We start from the raw sequence: 25,770 nt of genomic DNA, 5'->3' as shown, positions 1-25,770 counted from the left end.
CACATCCATCCCCCTAATAGATTAAACCTCCTCCATCTCAGGTGGACTGTAACGCTTTTGGGAAAACTGCTGTGGATTCCTGGTGATGTGTTCCCCAGTTCACCAAAATTGCACTTCTTTCCCACTCTTCCCATGTGGCTGAGCAGTATTCTTTTTGTTGAGTAAATTTATTTGTAGATATTTTATTGTTTGCTGCAACTGTAAATGGGATGATTTCATTAATTTCTGATCATTATTACTGTATAGACATGCTGCAGATTTTTATATATTGATGTTCTGTATTCTGTGACTTTACTGAATTGATTTACTAATTCTTACAGGTTTTTGGTGGAGTCTTTAGGGTTTTCTATGTGTAGTTTGATATCATCTGCAAAATGTGACAGTTTTATGTCTTCCTTGCCAATTTGGATGTGTTTGACTTCTTGCCTAATTGATGTGGCTAGGACTGTGCAGAGTGAGAGTGGACAGTGGGTGATTTCACTTTAGTTTTTTACAAGTTAATTTCTTGTTAGCTGTTAGCCCCTCATCATCTCTGGTATTGATTTACAACAAGAACCTTCTGTTTCTTTTGCTTCCTAACCTGCTTTGTTTGAAGCATTTTCCATGGTGCCCAATTGGGCTCCCCCCGCCCCCGCCCCGCCTTCCCTGCCCATAATGCAGATTTGACCATGCCACTCACTCCCGACTTAAAAACTTTGTGTCTCCCCATTGCCTTGAGAAGTAAGTTCAACCTTACTCTGTGGAGCCTTTCCTGGCAACTCTGTAGCTCTCCAGCTTCCTGTCTTGTTGCTCAACTCGAGAGCCCAGGTGTGTTGGCTTTTGTTTTAGTTGGCTTTTTCTAGAAGGCCCTGAGTCAAGGATTTGAGTACACATAGTTGATGTGGGAGGTGTTCTCCAGAGGTACCCGTAGAGGAGTGGGAAAATGAGATGGGGGGAAAAAATGTCAGTTCAAGGGGCATTGGTAAGCAGGTTACAGTGTGGCCAACTGGGGCGCAGTGCTGCTGCGAGTCCCCCGAAGTCAGCATAGAGCACCCCTCAGAGGGACAAGGAAGCTGGGATATTGATCTTCCACCCCAAAGTGTTACTGATAGAGAGCTGTTCCTGGAGTAAGCCCTGAAGTGTTGACAGGTTGCCCTGCAACATTTGAGCATGCCTCTGAGACCTAAGATACCTCCTTCTTGGACCGAGGCAGAGCAGAACTTTTAGTAGAAGCCATTATTGTATTTAGAAACAGTGAGGGCCATGGGGCTAGGGGTGGGGCATCGGCAGTGTTTACCACAGGGCCTCTATCACAGTATATGTACATAGACTACTAAGTAGACAGGTTTTCTGCCTCTCCCTGAACTGTAAGTATCCTAAAGGCAGAGTCAGTTGGACTTTGTGGATGGCTTGCAGTAGGTGTGCAATACATTTACAGAGTCCATGAATGAGTGAATAAATAGTCCAAAGGTAAGGGAAAGCAAAAATTTTGCAGAGAAGGAAATCGGAGAAGGAAAAATAGGATCTAGTAGGAAGGAAGGTAGTAAAGAAAACAGATAATGGGAAATAGCCTGAGATGAAAGGATTGGAGACAAGAAAAAGATAGGGATTTAATTTGTAAGGCTGCTTCTGCAAGTCACTTTGCATCTTGCAAAAGAATTCCATAACATAACTCTAACATAACTGTCACAATACCTGGGAAAATGGAATAAGCTTGGAAGAAGAAACACCTTCAAAATACTTCAGGGTTCTTTGTCCCTGGCAAGCATTAGCTCTCTACCTTGGTGCCTCAAGGGCATTACAAAGAACCATGATATTTAAGTCCAAACTTCTAATCTATATAGATCTGTTGAAGCCTCATCTAAACTCTTTAGCCTTTGAGACCAAAAAAAAAAAAAAAAAACCAAAAAAAACAACAACAAAAACCCCAAACATGCCTCCTGGCTCCCAGGGGAGGCAGTTAAAACCTCTTCAACATCCTGCTTTATGAAATCCTCTTTAAACACCTTGTGCAAACATGGGACAGAATATGGAAAAAGTGCTGCATGACAAAAGAGAACCACACACTGTATTCTTCTGGAAAACAGGGAGAAACAAACTTCCTTTCCAAGGATAAGGAAAAAGGAGACCTATAGAGATCTTCAGTCTAAAAATGTCTTTATAAAGTATTCTATCTGTTAATCTTTCAATGTCTAGTTGGCCAGCATGGAATCTCTGGGGTTAATGTCCTTGACAGGACTATGGACACACTGGTAGCAAAGGTATTTGGCAGTCACGGCATTTTATTACTGGAAGCCATTCTAGGAGTTCTCTGGAGGCTCGCTACTCAACATGTAGGTCTCTGCACTTGCAGCATCAGCATTACCCAGCACACTCTTGTTGGAAAAATCCCAGGCTCTGACCTACTGAGTCAGAATCTCCTGGGCTGGGGCCCAGGAATCATGTGTTACCTAGGCCTCGGGTCATTATTATGTGCACCCAAGTTGGAGAAGCACCCTTGTAGAGTAGGGCAGTCAAGATGGAGGCCATACCCTAGTGCCACCTGTGAACTGTGGATTGCAGTGTACAAGTGCCCAAGTGCATTTGTTACTGATAAGTCTCGATTCCTGTGCTAGTCTCGGATTGCTATGCCTTCTAGCAGTTTGAGTCGCCCAATTTAAGAGTTCCCATTAGGGTTTTTTTTTCCTAGAGTGCATGAAATTGTCTTGTGTTGCTTTAACGCTGTCCTACTGCCTTCCCTTTAAAAAAAACAAAAAAAAAAAACACAACAAAAAAACCGGACATGGTTGTGTGCACCTCTTGAACCACACATGTTTGAATGTTAATCCTAAAAATAAGTTATCATCCTGACTCTTCACACCACTGAACTTTTCCCTAAATAGGTGTGATAAAGAACTTAATCTTTTTTCCACCCCCATACAAGCATCTTCATTGCATACAATCAGAATGTTCATTCAGTCCGAACCTAGTTATTTCCTAGACGTGACCCTGCCTTACTTCATGCATGAAGCTATGCATAGCATCATAAAGCTGTTGTTTTTTTTGTTTTTTTTTTGTTTTTTTTTTGTGGAGGGGCATCCTTGTGAATTGTGTTTTAGTGAATGAAGTCAATCGGATGGAGTTTTACTTCATATTCAACTGAGTGTCATTTGAATAAATCCAGTTTTGAAGATAGGCTGCTGGATAGAAATCTGTTGTTTTCTAATGTACGGGAAAGACACCAGGCCTTCACCCAGTGGGCCTCACATATATATGAGTCCTGCAGGAATTGACTCGAGTGAGCATCACCAGAAGTGCTTTCCTGACTAGGTATGCAGATGTTTGCAAGGGAGACAAAATTTATATTCAAGAAACAAAATAATTAAGACTGTTTGATGCTAAGGAGTGTATCCTAACAATATGCTAAAATAGCTTTTTTTTTTCTTTACTGTGAAATTACCAACTTTTAGGGCTGGGTAATTCTTTGTTGGGAGGGACTGTCTTGTGCCCGGTAGGATTTTAGCAGCACCCCTGGCCTCTACCCGCTAGATGCCAGTAGGACCCTTCCCTTGGATGTGACAACCAAACATAGCTCCGACATCGCTCAGGATGAGAACCACAGCTCTAAGCCTTTGGAGAGGAAGTAAAAGGTGACGGACCTTAATAAGCAAGATTGTCCAAGGTTGACGCTACACTAAATATAGTTCAGTGGGTTCTCCATTGGCTCAGGTTTGTTTGGTTGGTTAGGTTTGGTGGTAGTGACATCTGCATTTCAATAGCCTTCTTTCAAAGTCAGTTTACATTCTAGCTGTATTGGAAGGGTCTTAATGGGCTGTCTAACCTTGAGAGAAGTGCCCTTGTACTTGCTGTGGCTAAACTTCATCTTAGCAGTGGGAGGTAAAATGGAAGAATTCAGCTTGCCCTTAATCTTTTTCCTTCTCTTGTTTGGACACTGTAGAGTCAAAGCACAAACTCATAATTTCAACCCTATGATTATAAAAATAGCTGTACATGGGTTACATCTTACTGTGCAGTCTAATTTCCCTTTGTGGAAGAAAGGCGAGAGGCATAAAAATGGAGGGGGACCTGTAGGCAGCCTAGTGCTATATTCTAATATAATTGATTTTAGTTTATAGCATATGTTCTCCCATAAAGTGAGCAAAAGCTTTATGGCTCCGAGTTCACCCCCTACTTTGTTGTGGAGAAAGTGGACACTAAAACTGCAATCACTGGACACAGAACTTAGCACATGCCAGGGCCTATTTTAACCAGTTTTACCTATGGGAACTCACTTTATTCTCAGCACAATCCTATGACGTGAATTCATATTATTAACTCTGTTTTACAGATGAGAAAACTGAGGCACAGAGAGGGTATTTTTTTTTTAAAGTAACATACCAAGGTCACAGAACTGGTCAGTTATAGAGCCTCTATTTGAATGTTGACAGTTGAAGTCATCTCAGAGAAAACCAATCTCAAGGTTACTCCAAGACCACTATAAAATGAGACAAAACAAGGCTGCTTCATCATGTTATCAGAGCACAGAACAAAACAAGGTTACCCTGCTATCCAGAAAATACTAAACACCTTTCTCTAAGTTACAATGAGTAACTGCTGCTTTATCAAATAGTTTTATTCTCACTCGAGTCTGCCCTCCTCTAAATAAGATGTATTGAGATAGGCAATCATAGGATTTCCCCTGCTTTTGGATGGCATCCTGTTTAGAGCAAAGCCCTGCTTCCCTAGGTTTTCCTCCCAAATCACCCAGTTGAAAGCCCTCTCTATGCTACATTTCCTCCCTGACAGCAGAGAGTGCTGAGCCCAACTCAACTACTGGCTTGTTCCTGGTGGCCATTGGCTGAAGGGCATTGCCCTGTATTTGCCAGTATTCCAAAGCTAGAAGTGGAAGGTAATTTTCCAGATGACTAAATCGGTATCAAAACGATTCATACATTCTAAAAGATGGGCCAGATTTAATGAGTTGAGAATTTACAGTAATAAAGCCACTTGTTTAGGTTTGGGAAAAAAAATGAAATGTGTAATCAAGAACAGAGAACTTGAGAGCCTTTTCTAACAATAGGAAAGAAAGACTTGGGAAGTGAGCAAGCATGAGCAACGTGAATATGACTTCTTAAAAGCACTATTAGAATTTAATGCTCTATTAAAAAGTGCAAATAAAGAGAAGGGGTTATTACTGCTTATCTGTGATGTTGATCATGCCTGGACTATCTGTCACTTTCTGTGACCCAAACTTTAAGATGGCACTAGCAAACTAGAGAAAGGGTGACCAGTGTGCTGAGGGGCTGTCAGCCATATCATAGGACGGACGAGGTGAGCTGAGCTCAGAAGCTTTGAGAAGACCTGCCGGCTTACCATCCCTAAGTGTCTCCAGGGAGAGAGGAAGGAGACTTTGATCCTGAAGGAGTGTTGGTCTGACTTGGGATGTTCCCGGACCCCATGGGTTTAAAGAAGCCACTCCCAGGTGACCATTTGCTCTCTGTTCTTGCCTTCACCAGTGGGGCTTGTGACACTGGGGAGAAAATGGTGCACGGCTTCTACTAAGTTGTTCCCCTCCCTCCTGGGACCTTGCACTGGGGCTCGGGGCTAAAGCCAGGAATGAAGTGAAAATGGTTATGGTTTTTGTAGGTTTATTCCCCTCCATTAGTTCAATGGGAAGGTGATTGGTTGAGAGCAGGATCCAGGTATTTCTAGATAAAGTGTTTTAAATAATACTCCTGATCCATTTCTATTTCATATTTTTCTATAAGGACATGTACACCAAGTGGGTAGAAAGTACCATCTTAGGAAAAGGAACAAATTAGGTACTATGGGTGCTTGAAAGCCTGGCATCATTTCAGCCCTGTAGGATCAGGAAATTATCTTTTAATTGAAGTATAGTTGATTTACACAATTGTGTTTCAAGTATACCGGGAAGTGATTCAGTTATATGTATATATGTATTTCAGATTACTGGGGAATTATCTTGAGAAATTAGCAATTTAGCTAGGAAGTAAAAGACAGATAAATGAGGGGCAGGAAAGAGAAAATTTGGGGGGGAAAAAGAGTACTTTGCCATGTTCCCATCATCTGAGACATTTTGGTCAGGGCATTGCATCCTCACCCTGTTTAATTAGGTTGAGGCCCCATATTTTCCTCTGGGCAGGTTAAAATCTAAACAGAGTTTTAACAGCATCCCTTTTTATTTTATTTTATTTTTTTTTAAAGGCTGCACCCATGGCATATGGAGGTTCCCAGGCTGGGGGGGTCTCATCGGAGCTGTTGCTGCCAGCCTGCACCACAGCCACAGCAACGGCAGATCCGAGCTGAATCTGCAGCCTGTGCTACAGCTCACAGCAATGCTGGATCCTTAACCCACTGAGTGAGGCCAGGGATCGAACCTGCAACCTCACGGTTCCTAGTCGGATTTGTTTCTGCTGTGCCATGACGGGAACTCCTAACAGCATCCTTTTTTAAAAGGTAGTTCATCCTTAGGCAGCCTCAAAGCCACAACCATGTTCTCAAGCAGCTATGATTCAGTCCCTGAAAATAAGTCAGGGCTATATGGGTAACTGGAAACACCCGAAATCAGGCCCAGTGCCAAAGTCAGGTATGGTATGGCCCAATTTAAAAAGATAGGGTGAGGGAAGTGCAGCGGAGGCTTTAAAGTTCTTGGGGGAAAGTTGTTAAGCCATCGCTTGGTGTGGAGAGTTACTGGAGCTGAGGACATAATGTAAAAACAGGATTTTACCACATAGACCTGGGACATCAGCTTCTAATAGACTGGGGGTGGCTGAACCATAGGGATTTACAACTTCTGTTGGTGAAGATCTGGGCTTTTTTTTGCTGAGAAATTCTGCTTTGATAAAACTGGCTGCTTTCTGAGATAGAGCAAAACATAGAACAACACCTAATTATGAATTGCCTGGCCCCTCCTTGAAAGTGACCCCGTTTCATAACTGGATGGTTCCATAAGCACCAGGCGCTCTTTGCATGTAAGTCAGTGGGATCTCAGGGGCTCTCAGTAAAGATCTTCCTTGACTACATCAGCATGTTAGTGTCACTTTGGGCAATAATCTGCTCTAGGATTTTCTTACACATCTGAAAAATCGACCTGTACTGTGATGAGTTTATTGTCCCAGTGGGAAATTTAAAGAAATAATTTTTTTCATTGAGGATATTGAACCTTTTAAAACGGTGGCTTGTTTTTGTTTTCAAACTCAAGCCACAACCTCTTAGTGTCTGTGAAAATTTAACAGTTTGTGACTAGCTGGGCTGGAACTAGGACAAGGTGAATAAGACCTCAAATGCAAAATGTTAGGGGATGCCCAACCCACAGTACTCTGGATCAACATTTGAATGCGATATTGGAAGTGTTCCTTGATAACGCTAAAATCCCTGGTGAAAAAATATCCAATTTAAATAACAAGATCTGACCCTGTGCTTGGGTGACTTATTTCACCTGCCTCACCCCAATCTCATTCCTGATGGACCAGCATTAAAAAACAAGATAGAAAATTTTAGAGCACGTTAGAGATGTTTGTTTCAAGTGTGTGTGTGAGTGAGAGATACTGGATCGTAATGTAAGATGCAAACTGTGAACTCTGAGCTGCAGCAGTTGAGATCAGGGACTGTCTGGAGCCAGGCTGCCTGCGTTCTGAGGCTTTGGGCATTTCCCCTAACCTCTTTGTGCATCTCTGTGCTCATTTGTAAGATAGAGGTAAGAACACAGGGTGACCACTTAATTTATCTCAACAAGGACTGTCGATACTGGAAAGTGGCACAGACAGTACAGCTCTGTAATGTTAATGCTTTTTAATTTTAAGGTAATTACCACACAGTCAGTTACAGATTTAAATCATCAAGAAATGACAAAGCAGAGTTCCCGTCGTGACTCGTGACTCGGTGGTAAACGACATCGGTGGTAAAAGAACAAAAATGGGAGTTCCCGTAGTGGCTCAGTGGTTAACAAATCCGACTAGGAACCCTGAGATTGCGGGTTCGATCCCCGGCCTTGCTCAGTGGGTTAGTTGACAGATGTGGCTCAGTTCTGAGGTGGCTGTGGTGTAGGCCAGCAGCTACAGCTCCTATTCGACCCTAACCTGGGAACCTCCATATGCCACAGGTGTGGCCCTAAAAAGACAAAAAAAAAAAAAAAACCCCAAAAAACAAAGCCATTCAATCCTGAGCCTTCAGGTGCTCAAAGCAAGAATGTTGGCCTCTGTTTTGTCTCATGTTCACAGAACTTCTGATTTTCCCATGTTTTCCATTGACCCTACCATGTGGTGGCCTGTGACTTCTTGGAGTTTGCCTGCCATGTCCTGGACCAAGGCTGATAGCCCAAGTGGCCTTTTTTTTTTTTTTTTTTCCCAAAAATAAGTTGTCAATGATAAGAGCCTTGACTGCAAAGGGGTGTTCACCTACCAATTGTTTTATTTTAATTACAGCTTTAAATTTAATTTTAAACTTGAAAATCATAACCACACACCTTGGACAGCCTCTCCCACTACCTCTGCCTTAGCATTCTGAGCTCATCTTTCTGCTCAGATCAATGGCGTTCTTACTCTCCCAAACCACTATTTAATACTGTATCTCTTTCCTCCTTAAACCTCTGCATTCCTTCTTTACACCTCATTTGCAGCAGATAAACCTGCCTCATAATGCATGGAAATGATAGAAGCAGTTATGAGCTCTTACATCTGACCAGCCTTAAACTACCAATGGATCAACAGCCGTTGCCATTCTGCAGTTTTTGTCTGTATGGTGATGATTACACAGGCTCTGCAAACAGTGTCACACTTCAGATCTTGCTGTGCTGCTTCCTGGCTCATGAGCATGCGCAAACTCTCTGTACTTGAGTATCCTTGTCAATGATCTGACACTAATTTAAGTCATTATTAAAATGGCTGAAATATCTGTCCCCCGGTAAGGCCAATCCTCACCCTTGGCCTGGATTTCACCCTTTCTCATCTTCTCAAGGTTTTTTTTTTTTCTTCCTCATGCTGTTCTTTTGCTGCAGTATTAATTTCTTCCTTTGCACTACAGCACACCACTGTCAAAGGTGTTCTTTTATCTTTGATTTTGAAAAAAATACTGGTCCCGTGAAGTCACATTTTTTTCCACACAGAAGAGGCAAATACAAGTGATGTCTACACTCTGCCTCCCTTTCTTTGATTCCTGACAAGCTTTTTAAATGATGGAGTATTCCACTCTCAGAGCTTTTTTTTCTTTTCCTCAAGAAGAGGAATGAGTTCATTATTCAGTGCTGTAATTGAGCTCCCCCCCCCCAACAGTTTTACTGAGGTATAATTGACAAATAACAGTTGTGTGTATTGAAGAGATACAACATGATGTTTTGATATTTGTGTACACCATGAAATGATTACTACAACCAAGCTAATTTATGTATTCACCTCACATAGTTACTTTTTTTTTTTTTTTGGAATTTACACTTAGTGGGTGATCTTACTCAGGTTTGTGGATGTAAAACATTATCTGTTTGCTGGTCACTCTCAAATACACCTTTTTAGATTTTTTGTCTCTGCCTTAAGTGCATGTATCTATATAGTTTCTTGCCAATCTGACTGGCATGTCTTGGAGGCATCCAGATTTAATGGCATCAAAGTGACTTGAGTTCCACTTCAAATCTTCTTTCATAATAGTCCCCATCTCAATAAGTAGTAGCATTGCCTACTCAATTGTTTAAACCAAAAATCTGAGACGTACTCCTCTCTTTTCCCCACCTCCCCACCTCAGATGCATCAGCATGACCTATTGGTTTTTACCTCAAAAGAATAATGAATAGAATGTAGGTTTCATCAAGGTATTGTATTTTGTCCATACTATGCAAAAATGTTTTCTAAGGATGTAAACAGCCTCTGGCACACTGTATGAAGCAAATACTTTTACAATGAATGAATGAATCTTGACTCTGACCACTTTCCTTCATTTCCGTGCTGGATTCTAAAGTCTAAGCCACCAGCATCTCGCTTCTATTTCTACAATAGTCTTCTGACTAATCAGCTCCTGCTACTTTTGATTGTATAAACTGTCCACTTAATAGTCTATTATTTGCTGTATTGTAACCAATGGATTCCAGTCAGAAGAAAATCCATTTCTTCATACTGGCCTAAGAAGTCCTATGTGAACTTCGACCTACTCCTCCCACTTTGTTTCCTATTTCTTTGTCTTTCTCATTCTCTGCCACCTGCTCTAATACTGCCCAGGTTTCCCCAGACTAACTTCGCATATGACTTCCCTGGGACGCTTGTGAAAAGTAGCCATTCTCAGTGACTTCCCTGCAGACTCTATTTCATAAGAGTTTGGTGCAGATTACAATCTATAGTATTTTTGTTTTTTGGTCTTTTTTAGAGCCACACCCAAGGCATATGGAAGTTCCCAGGATAGGGGTTGAATCAGAGCTGCTGCTGCCGGCCTACGCCACAGCCACAGCAATGCAGGATCCTTAACCCATGGAGCGAGGCCAGGGATTGAACCCGAATCCTCATGGATACTAGTCAGGTTCATTACCACTGAGCTAAGATAGGAACTCCACAATCTATAAGCTTAACAAGAACTCCAGGTGACTTATATGATGAAATAAGATACAGATACAGCCTAAGAATCTTCCACACGGCATTCCATGAAAGTCCTACCAATTATTCAGAATTAGGAAGCAGAATGAAACTCATTTTCTGTCTCTGGTCTGAGAAAGCAGTCAGTCAGTGGCTATCTACTATACAAAGACAGAGATTTCAAGAATATAGTTGATACGCTGAAATACCCTGACGTTCTAGTAATACTGCTTGGGTGGCACAAGTGACCTTAAACCTCTGCCACTTTGTGCTTTTGACACCTGTGGATGACGTCAAAGAAATGGTTATCACCAATAGGGAGGTGAAAATTGAGAAAGGCCGGACACTGAACAACATACAGCAGTGTATGTGTGTGTTCATGTGTTTGTTTAAGCTATGGCAGGGCCAGAGGTGGGGAGGAGAAAGAGGGCAGCCACCAGAATCCCAGCCCAGAGTATGTGCAGACAGCATTTTGGCAGGTGTACTTAGCACTCAGCTCATAGACATATAAGCTCCCCAACTAAAGCAACATCTAAATCACAACAAAGGTTTAGCTTTACATCTAGGTATCTGGAAGCAAGGAAACTGGCGACGAAACAGTTTTGTTTTCACTCTGACAGAGTAGTAATATAGCTGTGGCTTTACCAGCAGATTGAATTTGTCATTTTTTAGGAGGAACAGATTTTGAAAAATATCTCTCATCTCCTGTATGTAAAATTTTAACCTCAGTTCTCTAGTGATACTGTTCCAGGCCTTGGCATCTTCCGTGTCAAAGAGCATGTTTTTTTGGCCAGAGTCTGAAACTGAAAACAAGCGCAAGGCTTCTGGAATCCTATGTGAAATTGAATTTTAAAGTAGAGCAGTGCTTTTCAAGTGTCTCTGCACACTGGAATTACCTGGGGAGCTACAGAAGCTACTTGTGTGCCCCACCCCAAGACTGGGATTAATTGGTACGGGGTCTGGCCAAGGTGTGGGATTTTTGAAAGATCTCCAGGCTATTCTCATGTGTGGGCAAGCTGGGAACCTCTGAAGTGGAGATTTCGAGTCCTATGTTTCCAACCACAAACTTCTAGAGAATGTGAATTTTGTGTTTATGCATTAAAGTTTAAGTGGAGACCGTGAGGGCACTCTAATTGGATTTACCAGATTGAAATCAACATGAGTAGGGACCTTATTTACATAAAGCTGAGCAATTGATGAAAAAGTCAAAGCAATTATGTGCACAAAGATGCATACGCAGATTATCAATGTTCAAAACAGGATTTTGAAAATCAAATGGAGTATGTATCTCCAACTAGAGTTGATAGATAAAACACAGGGCTCCCAGTTAAATTTGAATTTTTGATAAACAATGAATAATTTATTAATAAAAGTAGGTTCCATGTAACATTTGGGACATGATTTTACTGAATATTGCTTATTTATCTGAAATTTAAGTTTGTATACTGTGATTTTCATTGTTAAATTACAGGGTTGTGTTAGTTTCAAATGTACAGCCAAATGATTCAGTTTATATATATATAGATAGATAGATTATTACAAGATATTGAGCATAGTTACCTATGCTCTATAGTAGGTCCTTGTTTACCTGTTTTATATATAGTCCTATGTACTGTCAATCCCAAACTCCTAATTTATCTCCCCCCCCCCATCCCCGGTGGTAACCATAAGTTTGTTTTTGAAGTCCAAGTCTTTCTTTTCATAAATAAGTTCATTTGTATCGTCTTTTAGATTCCATGAAAAAGTAACAGCATATGATATTTGGGTACCTTTCTGACTTAGTACGATAATCTCTAGGTCCATCCATGTTGCTGTAAATGGCATTATTTCATTTTTATGCCTCGGTGATATTCCACTGTGTGTAATATTTATATTACACATCTTCTTTATCCATTCCTCTGTTGATGAATTTTATTTGTTAAATGTGACAACCCTACCCCAATTTTAAATGACTAACTTGAGCAGTAGTTTAGTAGAGTAGGCTGAATCCGGACAAAAATTAACCTTCTTGATACCTATGTGTTCTTCTATTTTCCAAATTACATTGCCTGGTTAACCATCTCAAGCGCTAACTGATTTTGTCTGCCCCGGAGGTCAGCTGTACCTTGTTCTGCCTCTTCTGTCTTCTCCGGAGTCGCAGGAACTCCTTGTGCTGCCTGGAGACAAAGTTCACTGCCGCATATTCCAGTAAGGCTGCAAACACAAACAGAAGGCACACCGCCATCCAGATGTCAATCGCTTTTACGTAGGAGACCTGAAAGAGACAGAGACACCATGAAAACTCATGGGGAAACCAGGTTTCTTACTGTGAGCAAAAGAATTACCTCATTTCCCTTCATCAAGGATTATTTTCTAGGCTTGCCATTGCATTTTCCATCCCATTTTGCAGATTCTGGGCAGAGCCGTGAAAGTTACATGTCCCCATCCCATCCCCTGCCCCAGGCCCTTGTTTTATCTCTCTCACTGTAGCCCCTCGCTCTGGTAGCCTCATACTTGAGACCAGCTCCAAAGAAGATTGCAAGAATTTTCTTAATGAAAAAAAGAAAAACAAAACTTTGAGGTAAAAACGGAGCATATGCTACTCTTGAAACTGCTCATTTTCTTGTATTTTTTTTTCTTAGCATTTAAAAATTCACTAAGATAATTCCAAAACAAGGAGGAGAAAAAGCTATGTATGGCCTGGGCCCCTTCAAAAAACAATTGGTAATTCCCCTTAATTTTTTGATTCTAACTAACATGGAAACACCTTTATTCTTTTTTTTTTTAATTGAAGTGTAGTTGCTGTACAATATTATATAAGTTGCAGGTGTACAATACAGTGATTCACAATTTTAAAAGCTTATACTCCCATTTATAGTTATTATAAACTATTGGCTGTATTCTCTGTATTGTATGATATATCCTTGTAGTTTATTTTTATGGATAATAGTTTGTATCTCTTAATCCCCTACCCCTATCTTGCTCTTCCCCTTTTTCCTCTCCCCACTGGTGACCACTAGTTTGTTCTCTAGATCTGTAAGTCTGCTTCTTTTTTGTTACATTCACTAGTTTGTTGTATTTTTCAGATTCCATATTTAAGTATATCATACAGTATTTGTCTTTCTCTGTGTGATTTATTTCACTTAGCATAATACCCTTCAAGTCCATCCATGTTGCTGCAGGTGGCAAAATTTCACTCTTGTTACGGCTGAGTGATAATCCATTGTGTATATACATCACATTTTCTTTATCTGTTCATCCGTTGGTGGATACTTAGGTTATTTCCATATCTTGGCTATTGTAAATAATGCTTCTATGAACACTTGGGTGCATGTATCTTTTCAAACTAGCATTTTGTGTGTGTGTGGGGGGGGGTTTACCCAGGAGTGGAATTGCTGGGTCATATGGTAGTTCCATTTTTAGTTTTTTGAGAAACCTCCATTCTGTTTTCCATAGTGGCTCCACCAATTTACACTCCCACCAACAGTATAGGAGGGTTCCCTTTTCTCTACACCATACTCAACATTTATTATTTGTGTTCTTTTTGATGATAGCCATTCTGACTGGTGTGAGGTGATACCTCAATGTGGTTTTGATTCGCATTTCCCTCGTGATTAGTGATGTTGAGCATCTTTTCACGTGCCTAGTGACCACCTCTTCTCTTTGGAGAATGTATATTTAAGTCTTCTACCCACTTTTTAATTGTTTTTTTTTTGATGTTGAGTTATATGAGTTGTCTATATATTTTGGATATTAATCTCTTATTGGTCATATTATTTGCAAATATCTTCTCCATTTCCAAAAGTTGTCTTTTCATTCCATCAGTGATTTCATTTGCTGTGCAAAAGCTTTTAAATTTAATCAGGCCCTATTTGTTTATTTTTGCTTTTATTTACTTTGCTTTAGGACTTAGGGCCAAAAAAACATGGGTGTGAATATATGTTAGAAAGTTTTGCCTATGTTTTCCTACAGGTTTCATGCTTTCTGATTTTAAATTTAGGTCTATAATCCATTTTGAGTTTTATATATAGTGTTAGAAAGATATGCTAATTTTATTATTTTACATGAAACTGTCTAGTTTTCCCAGAGCTACTTATCAAAGAGACTATCTTTGCACCATTGTATATTCTTCCATCCTTTGTCAAAGATTAATGGACTATAAGTGTGGGGGTTTATTTCTGGGTTTTCTATCCTATTCCATTGATCTGTGTGTCTGTTTTTGTACCAGTACCATACTCTTTTGATGATGATAGCTTTGTGGTATAATCTGAAGTCTGGGAGCATGATTCCTTCACCTCTGTTCTTTTTACTCAGGATTGTTTTGGCTATTCGGGATCTTGCGTATTTCCATACAAATTTTAAAATTATTCTAGTTCTATGAAAAATACCATTGGTAATTTGAGAGGGGTTGCATTGACTCTATAGACTGCCTTGAGTAGGATGGCCATTTTAATAATAGTAATTCTTCCAGTCCAAAAACATGGTCTATCTTTCCATCTATTTGTGTCATCTTCAAATTTCTTTGATCAGCATTTTATAGTATCCCTGGTAGAGGTCTTTTACCTCTTTAAGTAGGTTTATTCCTAGGTATTTTATTCTTTTTGATACAATGGTAAATGAGATTGTTTCTTTAATTCTCTTTCTTGCAGTTCATTGTTAGTGTATAGATATGCAACAGATTTCTGTATTTTAATTTTATATCCAGCTCCTTTACCAAATTCACTGATGAGCTCTAGTAATGTTTTCTGGTGGTGTCTTTAGGATTTTTTATGTATAATATCATGTCATTTGCAAAAAGTGACAGTTTTACTCTTCTTTTCCAATTTGGAATCCTTTTATTTCTTCGTGTCTGATTGCCATGGCTAGGATGTCCAATACCATGAAAAATAAAAGTGGTGAGAGTAAGCATCCTTGTTTTTATTCCTGGTCTTAGAGGAAATGCTTTGAGCTTTTCACTCTTGAGTATGATGTTAGCTGTGGGTTTGTTGTATGTAGCTTGGTTATGTTGAGATTAAAGAGTTTTAAACCATCACAATTCCAGAATATTCAACCAAAGGAAAATATCAGGGCTCTAGCTTTGGGAAGGTATCTGGTTCAAAAGGAAACTTGTAACTTCTCATTTATTGAGTTTTTCATACATTTTTATAACTTGATAGAGCAGATTCTGAAAGCAAGTACTTTTTACTTGCAATGCAAAGTTCCCTCATCTGACTCAACTTCCCTGTTATTTTTTAAAATATGAGAGAGAAAATAAATTGATGAAGTTGTAACATACTGGACCACAGATTACATAGGAATGCTTGCCCAACTGCCAACTGAATGTGCAGTATCTAGTTCTGATTTTAAATAGGGTTTCCTACTTTTCGATAGCTGACACTGTTTACCAGCCAGAATTTTACATATGTTAATTTTCTAACTATTGTAATACTGATATATTACCTCTGTTTTCTGATGAGGAAACTGGAGTACTATTATCACCCAAGGTCACAAAGCTAAATGGTGGCAGAGCTAAAATAGAAATTGGAACCCAGTCTTGAATTTCACTTCTGGACATACAGAAACATACTACTGGGATTATAGTGTTTGTATCTTGCATTTCTCTTTGACCTTTATAGCAAGCATTTCCCATATGATTTAATGTTCTTCTAAGTCGTAATTTTCAGTGCTTGTTTAATTGTCTATCCCGTGATTAATCATTCCGTATTATAGGGTATGTAGGTGATTTTTAGTTTTATTTTATGCTACTACAAATTTGGGGGCCTTTGAGCACTGTTTCCCCCAAATACTTGACTGTGTCTCTGATTATTTGTTAGATCAATTTTTAGGCTAACATCATGGGAGTAAAAGATAGGAATATAGGCTCCTAACTTAAAACGACAGCAGAATCATAGAGGAGGTAAAAGCAGAGACTCTAGAATGAGGTGCCTGAAGTAAGACACACTGCTTTTTCCTGACTGTTAACTTTGCCTAATTGTTTAACCTCTCTCTGCCTCCTCATCTGTACGAAGGACAATAATAAGAGCTATTTCACAGAGTTATGTGGATAAAACCACTTAATGTATAAAGTGCTTAGAAGAGGGTTTGGCACAGAGAATGTGCTATATAAATGTTTGCAATTATTTGGCTACATAAGGGTGTGATTTTGTTACTGGAAAAAACTTGGAAGGGACAGAAAAATCAACAAGGAAAGTAAAAATCACCCACAATCCTAAAATATTCCAAATTATTTTTAAGGTTACCATTTGCCTCAACCTATTTTTCTCCATCACTCTGAACTACTTGTCAGTCCTGCGTATGTTGTGACAAATTGGTCCAGTACTTTGTCATCTCCAGCACTTTGAATATATCACTCTTTCTATCTAGAAAGACTATTCTCAGTCTTTCTGATTAACAGATGACTCAGAATCCTTTATGACTTGGCTTGGATATACCAGGTCTTCTGAGAAGCCTCCCTAACCTTTCTACTTTGTCTCATCTGGGTTGGGAGCCACTTTTCTTTGCTTCTTATAATTGTCTATCAATCCTGTCTGTTGCTTCATAGTCCACCAGCTTCTCTGACCCTACCACTAGACTGACTAGACTGTAAGCCTTTTCATTCAGCAGGTTCTGTGTAGTATTACTCTTGGTGTCAACAGCCACAGGACCTGGCAGATGGTGAGTGAACGTTAGATACATGCAATGGATGGATCAGTGGATGATTGAATGACTGAAGGGAAGGAATGGAGGAAATATCTGGCCATCTTTCCTTTTTTTTTTTTTTTTTTGGTCTTTTTTAGGGCCACACCCAGGGCATACAGAGTTCCCAGGCTAGGGGTTGAATCAGAGCTACAGCTGATGGCCTCCACCACAGCCACAGCAACATGGGATCCAAGCCGCATCTGCGACCTACAGCACAGCTCATGGCAACGCCGGATCCCTGACCCACTGAGCGAGGCCAGGGATCGAACCTGCATCCTCATGGATACTAGTCAGATTTGTTTCCACTGCACCACAACAGGAGCCCCCATCTTTGCATTTTTGACCTTCAGGAGTTCTTCCCTATGTAACAATACCCACAGTTTCATATATTGGAAATTTCTGAGAGTGACTATTAGTACATTTTCATTCTCTCAGCTCAGCTAGCATCCCAGGAATGTTTCTTTCCTTAATAAGCAATAATTTTCTTGTATTTGTCCTTTTATAGCAGTCCTATTCTCCTATAATAATACAACATTACCAATCACAGCACCATTTCCAGTTATATATTATTCAGATGACCCGTAAATGTTTTAACACCTAATAGTGAGAAGAATTTGTCATTGCCTGATATATGTCCATAGCAAGTGCTAAGTCCCGTAGAACTTGCCATCATTCCTCCCCTTCCTGGTGTTTACAGCATTCAGTAATTTGTAAACCTTTTCCCCATCTCCTTCTGGCCATCAGCAGGCTGGGCACGTATTTGGCTTCTTTTATAGCTGCTCATAAATGAGAGTTTTCAGTCTCTTAATCACTTTGGTTGGTCTCTGAGTTTCCTCCAAATCACGATCATCTTTCCAGCATTGAAGTGCTGGTATAAAATGCATTATTCACATGGATTTAGAAGGTGTTGTGAGACATCTATTACGTATGATATGATGTCCCTCAGTGCTTATATCTTAGAATTGAAATGCCTTTTTGCTACCTTTATCCAGCCCTGATGTCAGATTCTCTCTCTTTGGCGGCTAATCCTTTGATGTGTTTAGCTCATATTTCCCCCATCACTTTCTTTTTCTGGCCCTTGGGCTTACATGAGCTCTTCCTGAACTACTTTACTACAGTCTCTTGAAATAGTTTTCAAATTAATTAAGCTCTTAAGATGCTATTACAATTTACTGAGATGTTACCTTTCCAAGTATGTTGAATTCAGAAACATAAACACTGAGGGCCTGCTCTGTGGAAGATGCTGTCCTCGGTGCTGGCGGGAGGTGTGTTGGAGGGTACAAGGATAATGAATGTGCACATGGATTCTTCACAGAACTTCCCAGGTGATACTCCAGAGGAACCCGTTTGCACTATCCTCCAGAAAGTGTCATTCACATAGGTCAGGGAGCATCAAATTACGGCTTGTGGGTTGAATCCACCCCACCATGTGTTTTATAGTTTTATTGCAATGCCACAATACGCATTCATTTTACCTATTGTCTCTGGCTGCTTTTTCACTAAAATGACACAGCTGAGTAGTTGTAACAGAGACCATGTGTCTGGAAACCCTAAAATACTATATGGCCCTTCACAGAAAATGTTTGCCAGCCCCTAACATAGATCGTTGTGTTGTCTGGTTTGTCCTGGTATTTTGGCCCTACTTGGTGCTTGAGAAAACCTTGGTCTGCTGAAGGTGACAGTCAAGTGAACATAAAACTGATACAGAGAGTTCCTGTCATGGCTCAGTAGTAATGAACCCAACTAGGATCCATGAGGGTGTGGGTTCAATCCCTGGCCTCACTCAGCAGGTTAAGGATCCAGCATTGCTGTGAGCTGTGGTGTAGGTCACAAACATAGCTCAGATCTAGCGTTGCTGTGGCTCTGGCGTAGTCCTGCAGCTACAGCTCTGATTTGACCCATAGCCTGGGAACTTCCATATGCTGGAGGTGTGGCCCTAAAAAGACAAAAAGCAAAACAAACAAAAACCAAAAACAAACCAAAAAAACCTGATGTAAAGCAGATGGTCCCATGTGCCAAAATAGAGGAAAACCCAAAAGGTGGCTTTCAGTGTTGACAGGGAAAATGAGGAAAGCCCTCATTCATGGATGGCATAGCATTTGAGGGCTGGAGGAGAGCCAAGATTTGGTAGGTAGAAGGAGCTGTGAAAGTAAAACCGTGAGGATGGGAGAGAGTAGGTTGGCTTGAGAGTGGTGAACAACCCAGTGATCAGGATGTGCTGGGTTTGTGGGAAGCACATGGTGAGATGTGGACAGATAGGCTGGGACAGCACATTGAAAGCCGGGCAGAGGGGTTTGGGTTTCAGGCTGCTTACAAATATCAGCTAGTGATGGTTTTGAGTAGGGTATAGATTTATGAGTCCTTTTCTTTTTTTTTTTAAATTTTTTTCAGCCATGTCCATGACACGTGGAAGTTCCCAGGCCGGGGAGTGAACCCAAGCCACTGTAGTGATAATGCTGGATCCTTAACCTGCTCTTCTACCAGGGAACTCCTCTAAGTCCTTTTATAATTAGCTTGAATTTCTTTGTCTCAATAGCCAGTGTCTTAGCAGAAAGAAACATTTCTCTTCCTTGTGGAAATTTACCTTCTCTCTACACAGGGTTGCTTCTCTTCCAAGCAGTCTAACCACATCTCTGAATTTCGTCCATTTGCTATCTGAATTCATCAGATTCATTTGCTGAATCTTCTTCCATTTGTTATTTGTGTTCCTTGAATTACTTGCTCTTCAGTTTTCCCTGTATCTTCAGGTCCTCAAAAAATTCATCCACTTCTGTAGTTTTCTGTGTGTATGTGTGTCTCCCACAGCAGAGATTGGCCAAGTTCTTGTGAATCCCATTTCCTCTGCCTGGGACACCAGTAAACTAGGTCGTCCATTTCAGCTGGATCCCCAGTGGAATGTGGGCAGAAATAATGTACACCACTGTAGGACCTCTAAAATCGTCCAAGAGGTTCTTAGGACTTAACTCTTTTGCATCCACCTTGGATGCCATTCATTTAAGATGGCAGTGCCATAAGGTGGAAGAAGTCTGGATCCCTCAAAGACACAGGGCCACCCACTTCACAGTGGAATGTAATGTGAGTGACAAATAAACTTATGTTGTGCTAAGCCATGGAGATTTCAGGGTTTTGTGTTTCTAGCACTCCCAAACCCATTACTCAACCTTGATCTCTCACCAGCATTCCTGTGCTAATTCTTTAGAATGCTTGTAGTTAGGAGTCACAGAATCAAAATCATTAAATGCCCCTCTTTCCCATTCATCTTATTTGAATCTTCCTTTCCCTAGCAACACTAGTTTCACCATTGATTCCTCCTCTTCCTTCATCTTTAATACTCCATCTGTTGCAAAAGCTCAACGTTTCTTTCTGCAAAGCACCCTTTTCCCTCCATTCCAAAGATGTCACTACAACCCTGGCCATCGAAACATACACCTGGTTATCATAACAACTTCCCAACAGATCCCCCTGAACTCAGTCCCTCCCCATGGCACTTTATCCTTTTACTTCTGCCAGATTAAATTTAAACACCAATTCATTTTGAAACACATCTGCTTAAGGACTACTGTGGCTGCCTGTTATAGGCTCTAGTATCCAAGATTTCACATCGCTTGTGTCCATCCTTGTTACTCAATCTCATTCCACTCTTTCCTAACACGAACCTCGTGCTGCGGTAGCTGAGTCCATTCCTACTGAGGATCCCAGCGCTTCTCAAATGGGTGTGATTTTGCACACCAGGGGACATTTGATGATGTCTGGAGATATTTTTGGTTGTCTCAACGGGAGGCAGGGGTGAGGTCAGGGATGCTGCTAAGCATTTTCTCTAATGTACAGGACTGCCCCCCCTCCCCAGGAATAGAATCCAGCATCAAAAGTCAATAATTGTGAGACTGGTAAACTCTGAGATAGAGAAAGCACCCCCAACCCCAACTCAAGTATCTTTGTCTGGCTCAGGGATTCTCAACTGGAGGTGACGTTGCCCCAAGAGCTCATGTGGCAGTGTGTGAAGATGTTTTTGTTTGTCCCAACTGGGCAGCGAGGTTTTGCTACTGGCTTCTACTGAGTAGGGGCCAGGGATACGCTAAGTGCTCAACAATGGCCTAAGACAAGCCCAGGACAAAGAATTCTCCAGCCCCAAATGTTAATAGTGTTAAGGTTAAGAAATCCTGGTCACTATTCCTGTCCAAGCATAGACACTCTTCCTCCCTTTTCTTTCTTTACCTGTTCGTTTCCAAGTAATTCCTCAAGGAGTAGCTCAAATTCCATCTTCAGAATGATGCTTTCTCTGCCTGTTCTAGCCCACAATGGTCTTACCCATCTTTAGAATTTGTCATACATTGAGAATTAGGATCTGATGGTTTAGTGTTTGCTTCATGTGTGCATGTTTTATCTGCCCAACTAAAGTAGAGGATGCTTGGAGGATAAAGACCCAGTAATGTCTTTTGTATCTATACCACCAATGGTAAGTCTTTGGGCATAGAGTAAGTGCCCCATAGTTTCTGTTGATTGACAAGTTATATGAACTGCATATAAATTCAAATTCCTTTCACAATCACTAAAGTGAAAAAAATTTAGCTTAGGTCTTTTAAAGCCAATAGCTGATGACATTAAGATTACTCTAGACTTATCTGCATTAAAGGAAAGAAGAACACTTATTTTTATGTTTTTATAGTTCATGTAGTTTATAAAAATGTCTAGTGAAACAGTAGAGCCAGTCAAATGGTTGAGGTTTTTGTGGCACTAAATAAACAACCTTTATCTGATACTTGAACAGATCAATTGGATGGTGGTGTTCAGCTCATTGCTCACTTTGACGTCATGTTCACATTTCTTAGAGATAACATTTCATTAATAGTTTTCATCACTGTCTAGGTATTTTTGAAAACTCTGGCAATTTTTCTTGAGCTTTTTTTTTCCCCATAAATTGTAACAATTTCAAGGTTGGAGCATCAAGCCATGAATTTATTTACCTAAGTCCCATAAGATATCTACAAAGACTATACCATTTCTTGTGTCATGAAGACAGTTGTTCATGGGTTGGGCCATTTTCTACCCAATATTTATCCCTAGCACAGAAGAGTGGACTATTGTGTAAGGATTGCCTGAATGTCCTTAGAGCTTGAATGCCTCTCCATCCCTCCTGGGCAAGGCACTCCCATTTGACAATGTGCCAACCATAATACATCCATGTTCCCAGCCCCTAGGCTGACCCCAGAGAGCTGTGATATTCCTTCAGCGGCCAATTAAGGAAGACTAGTTATGAACATGTACAGAGAGGAGAAGTTCTCTGTAGTAGAGAAAAATCACAAATGATGATGATACATTAATTATTACTCTTAATAGAAAAAGAGACAAAATAGAATTTATGGAATAATCTCAACATACTAATATATTTTTATTGCTTTTAGTGGAATGAGGCCTCACATCCACCTCCTTGAGTCAACATATAATTATTCTCAAATCATGGATACAGACCCTTGCTAAGCCAGGATAGAAGCTTTTCTGCTCTGTACAATACGGTTTCTTTAATTTAGAAAGAAAAATTTTAATTAACCTTGATTATTGCAGCTGTGGGAATAGATACTTAAGGGTCACAGTAGCCTCACTTGTGTTTCCATTACCTGGAACAGAGGCCTGTGGTAGCTCTAGGCAGTTTGTCTTTTATTGAGTGCTTTGAAGTATACTGCTACCCTCTCCATCCTCATTTTAAGGGGGAGAAAAGATGCATGTCTAAATCTTAGACAGCTAATAGCAAAGATGGAAGTGAGAATTCTGGCTTTGACTTTCTGTTTTGCCTCTTACATACATTCAGTCACTGTAAAAATATCATCAGAAAAAATATAGACAGTTGAATTAATCCTAGTGCCAAAGATTGATGGTGTTGTACAATTTTATCTTGACAATTTTACTGCCAAGTTGCCATTTTTATTGCCTAATTAAAGAGCTCACATCTGCTGTTTAATGCCAGGAAAATCAGAATTCCTAGGCAGAGAAGGATGATGGCAGCAATGACTACCTGGCCTGTCTCAGTGTAACCACCCCCACCCCATTTTCTCTCCATGTCTTACACTCTTGTTGGGTTCTGGGTAGAGTACTGAACAAGTGCCAACTCTTGGGAAGGTGCTGTTTGTAGAAACAGCCATCGGGTGGCACTGCCTCCAAGGCTGGTATCTGCAGGAACCAAGTAGTTACACACGATGCTCCTTAGATCATAACACTTTCATCAGGACAGGACCTGAACAACCTTCAGGGACCAAAGAATTGGGGAGTTTGTTGGCACGCAGGCCTAGGTAGCTGGTACTATTTCCAAATATGAATAAATTTCTCTCCATTCTGGTGGTCAGAAAACTGTTCCAAGCAGCTTGTCAAAGCACACTATTTGCTGAGTTTTGTCAGTTGAAAGGTCAGAGGGGGTAAAATTGGCAGCCCCAGAATGCACGAGTAATACTAGGTAAGAACCACTGTTAGAGGCACTATAGGCACACCCTAGAGAAAGGCACCCCCAAGTTTTAGCCTTTTGCAAGTATAGGCATCTGGGGGAGAGCCAAAGTGAGGGTAGAGTGGCATATGGAAGAAGGGGAAGAAGGAGGCCTAGGAGGAATCTGCTACCCTGAGCTGGTGTCTGCCACATGTCTCACCATATTCTTAGCTGCTGGGCAGGAACTGATGCCTTCCCTCATCTGCTTACTATGGCTCTACCTTCAGTGACAAAATAAGCGCAGTATATTGCTTCTTAAGCAAGGACAGGGATGAGGAGGGAGTTTAAAGTTTGGAACAAATTGCCCAGCAGTATAGAAACAATCCCAATGAAGAAAAGAACCAATTGGAATGGATGTATGTATATGCATGGCTGATTCACTTCACTGTATACCTGAAACTAATGCAACATTATAAGTCAACTATACTTTAAGGTGTTTTTTTGGGTGGGCAGTTGTTGTCTTTTGTCCTTTTAAGGCCGCACCCGAGGCATATGGAGGTTCCCAGGCTAGGGGTCTAATTGGAGCTGTAGTCACTGGCCTACACCAGAGCCACAGCAATGCAAGATCTGAGCCACGTCTGTGACCTGCATCACAGCTCATGGCAACGCCGGATCATTAAACCAATGAGCAAGGCCAGGGATCGAACCCACAACCTCATGGTTCCTAGTCAGATTCGTTTCCACTGCATGGGAACTCCTTTTTAATTTTTGTTTGTTTGTTTTCCCCTTTTTTTTTTTTTAAAGCCAATTGGCAGATCTCTGTATCAGAAGGCTAACCACAGACTTTGGGGGGCATAATGAGGTGATGCTCTACTCAATAGATATGTGTGTAGTCAGTGTGTGTTGTGGCGGGGAGTGGAGAGGAAGGGAGAAAGGGAGGGAGGGAATAAATTGGGGAGAATATGAAGATGGTGAAGGAGGGAAGGAGGGAAGGAAATGAACAGCTTTGTAGCCAGGCCAACTTAGATTTGAATCCTAGCTGAATGGCTAGTGAACTTGGGAAGATTATTTAACCTTTTGGAATCACAGTTTTTTCATATTGAAATAGAGACCCAAGGATTCCAGTGTGATCGGGGTAATTGAGGGATTGAATAAGACACTTTATGTAAATCTTAACACTCATTTGGGAGACTGTAGACACTCGGTCATGTCATTTTGCCAGGGATAAACTCCTAAAGACATTACATAATTCAAAACTTGTATAATTCAAGGCTGTTTTCCTTAGAGGAATACATGTAAAGTAGAATTTGTTGTATTTCATGTCCTGTGCATGCATTAAGACTTTATTAGTGTTTTTATATTGCCCTATTTCAAATCTACATAAGCTAAGTTCACAGCAAATGGAACCTGGTTGCAGTGAGCACTCCTGTATGTCCGGGGTAGGGCTGAGATAGGCTGTTACAAAACCAAAACAACAAACTATCAACCACCATCGTCAGTGAAAAGCTTGCAACCACTCAACTCTGAGTCATTTCTCATAAAGATAAGAAAACAGTCTACCCATTAACTTTATCAAGATCACACAGGAAAAGAATGGTTGAGCTGCTCTTCACATCTACTTTGGCTTGACTCCACACTCTGTGCTTTTCTGGCTCACTGACCCCTGTGGAAAGCTCCTTCTCTGGGGAGTGAGTCAGGAGAATTACTTACAGACTGGTTTCACCAGATGACAGCATCTGAGCATCTGATGTGAAAGAGAGGTGAGAAAGTGCAGGCAGTGGGCCGGGCAAGTGAGAAACAGTACAGTCGCACCTGCCACCATGGAGCTATTGTGAAAGTAAATGTTGAAAAATAAGAGATAACCACACTGTCCTTCATTTTCTTTCTCAGTCCCCCATGAGTGCTGTATCCACTTCATTTAATCCCCACCCACCTCACCCCAGGGTCAAATTTCCTTCCTGTGAACAAGGAAGAAGGGAAGTTGAGTAAAAACTGTCCATTCTTGTTCTTGGAACTAGGGTTGAGTGAAAAGCCTTGGAATGGTGGGTAGGGTTTAGAGTGATGACAGAGGTTTTCTCCTGCCCTCCGTCTTGTGCTCATCAGAGAGGTGGCTGGATGGGAGGGGGAATCTGGAGAAGCTGAGCAGTCTCCACCTCTTAGAGTGGGCTCATT

The 25,770-nt window shown here is 40.8% G+C and overlaps 1 protein-coding gene across 4 annotated transcripts in view; it reads right to left on the bottom strand.

The window, feature by feature from the left end:
• The window catches only part of GLRA2 (glycine receptor alpha 2), a 182,477-nt gene that overhangs the window by 22,795 nt on the left and 133,912 nt on the right, over positions 1 to 25,770 (bottom strand). For all 4 annotated transcript variants that reach the window (XM_047765799.1, XM_047765801.1, XM_047765800.1 and 1 more), the window contains one exon: positions 12,634 to 12,783. In XM_047765799.1, coding sequence (XP_047621755.1) covers positions 12,634 to 12,783 — 150 coding nt within the window. The remainder of the gene's footprint in view (positions 1 to 12,633; positions 12,784 to 25,770) is intronic.

Source organism: Phacochoerus africanus, chromosome X (genome assembly GCF_016906955.1).
Source record: "Phacochoerus africanus isolate WHEZ1 chromosome X, ROS_Pafr_v1, whole genome shotgun sequence".
In the NCBI taxonomy this organism is placed as follows: domain Eukaryota; kingdom Metazoa; phylum Chordata; class Mammalia; order Artiodactyla; family Suidae; genus Phacochoerus; species Phacochoerus africanus.
Note: the sequence above shows the minus strand (reverse complement) of the source record. Positions and strands in the feature narration are given on the sequence as shown.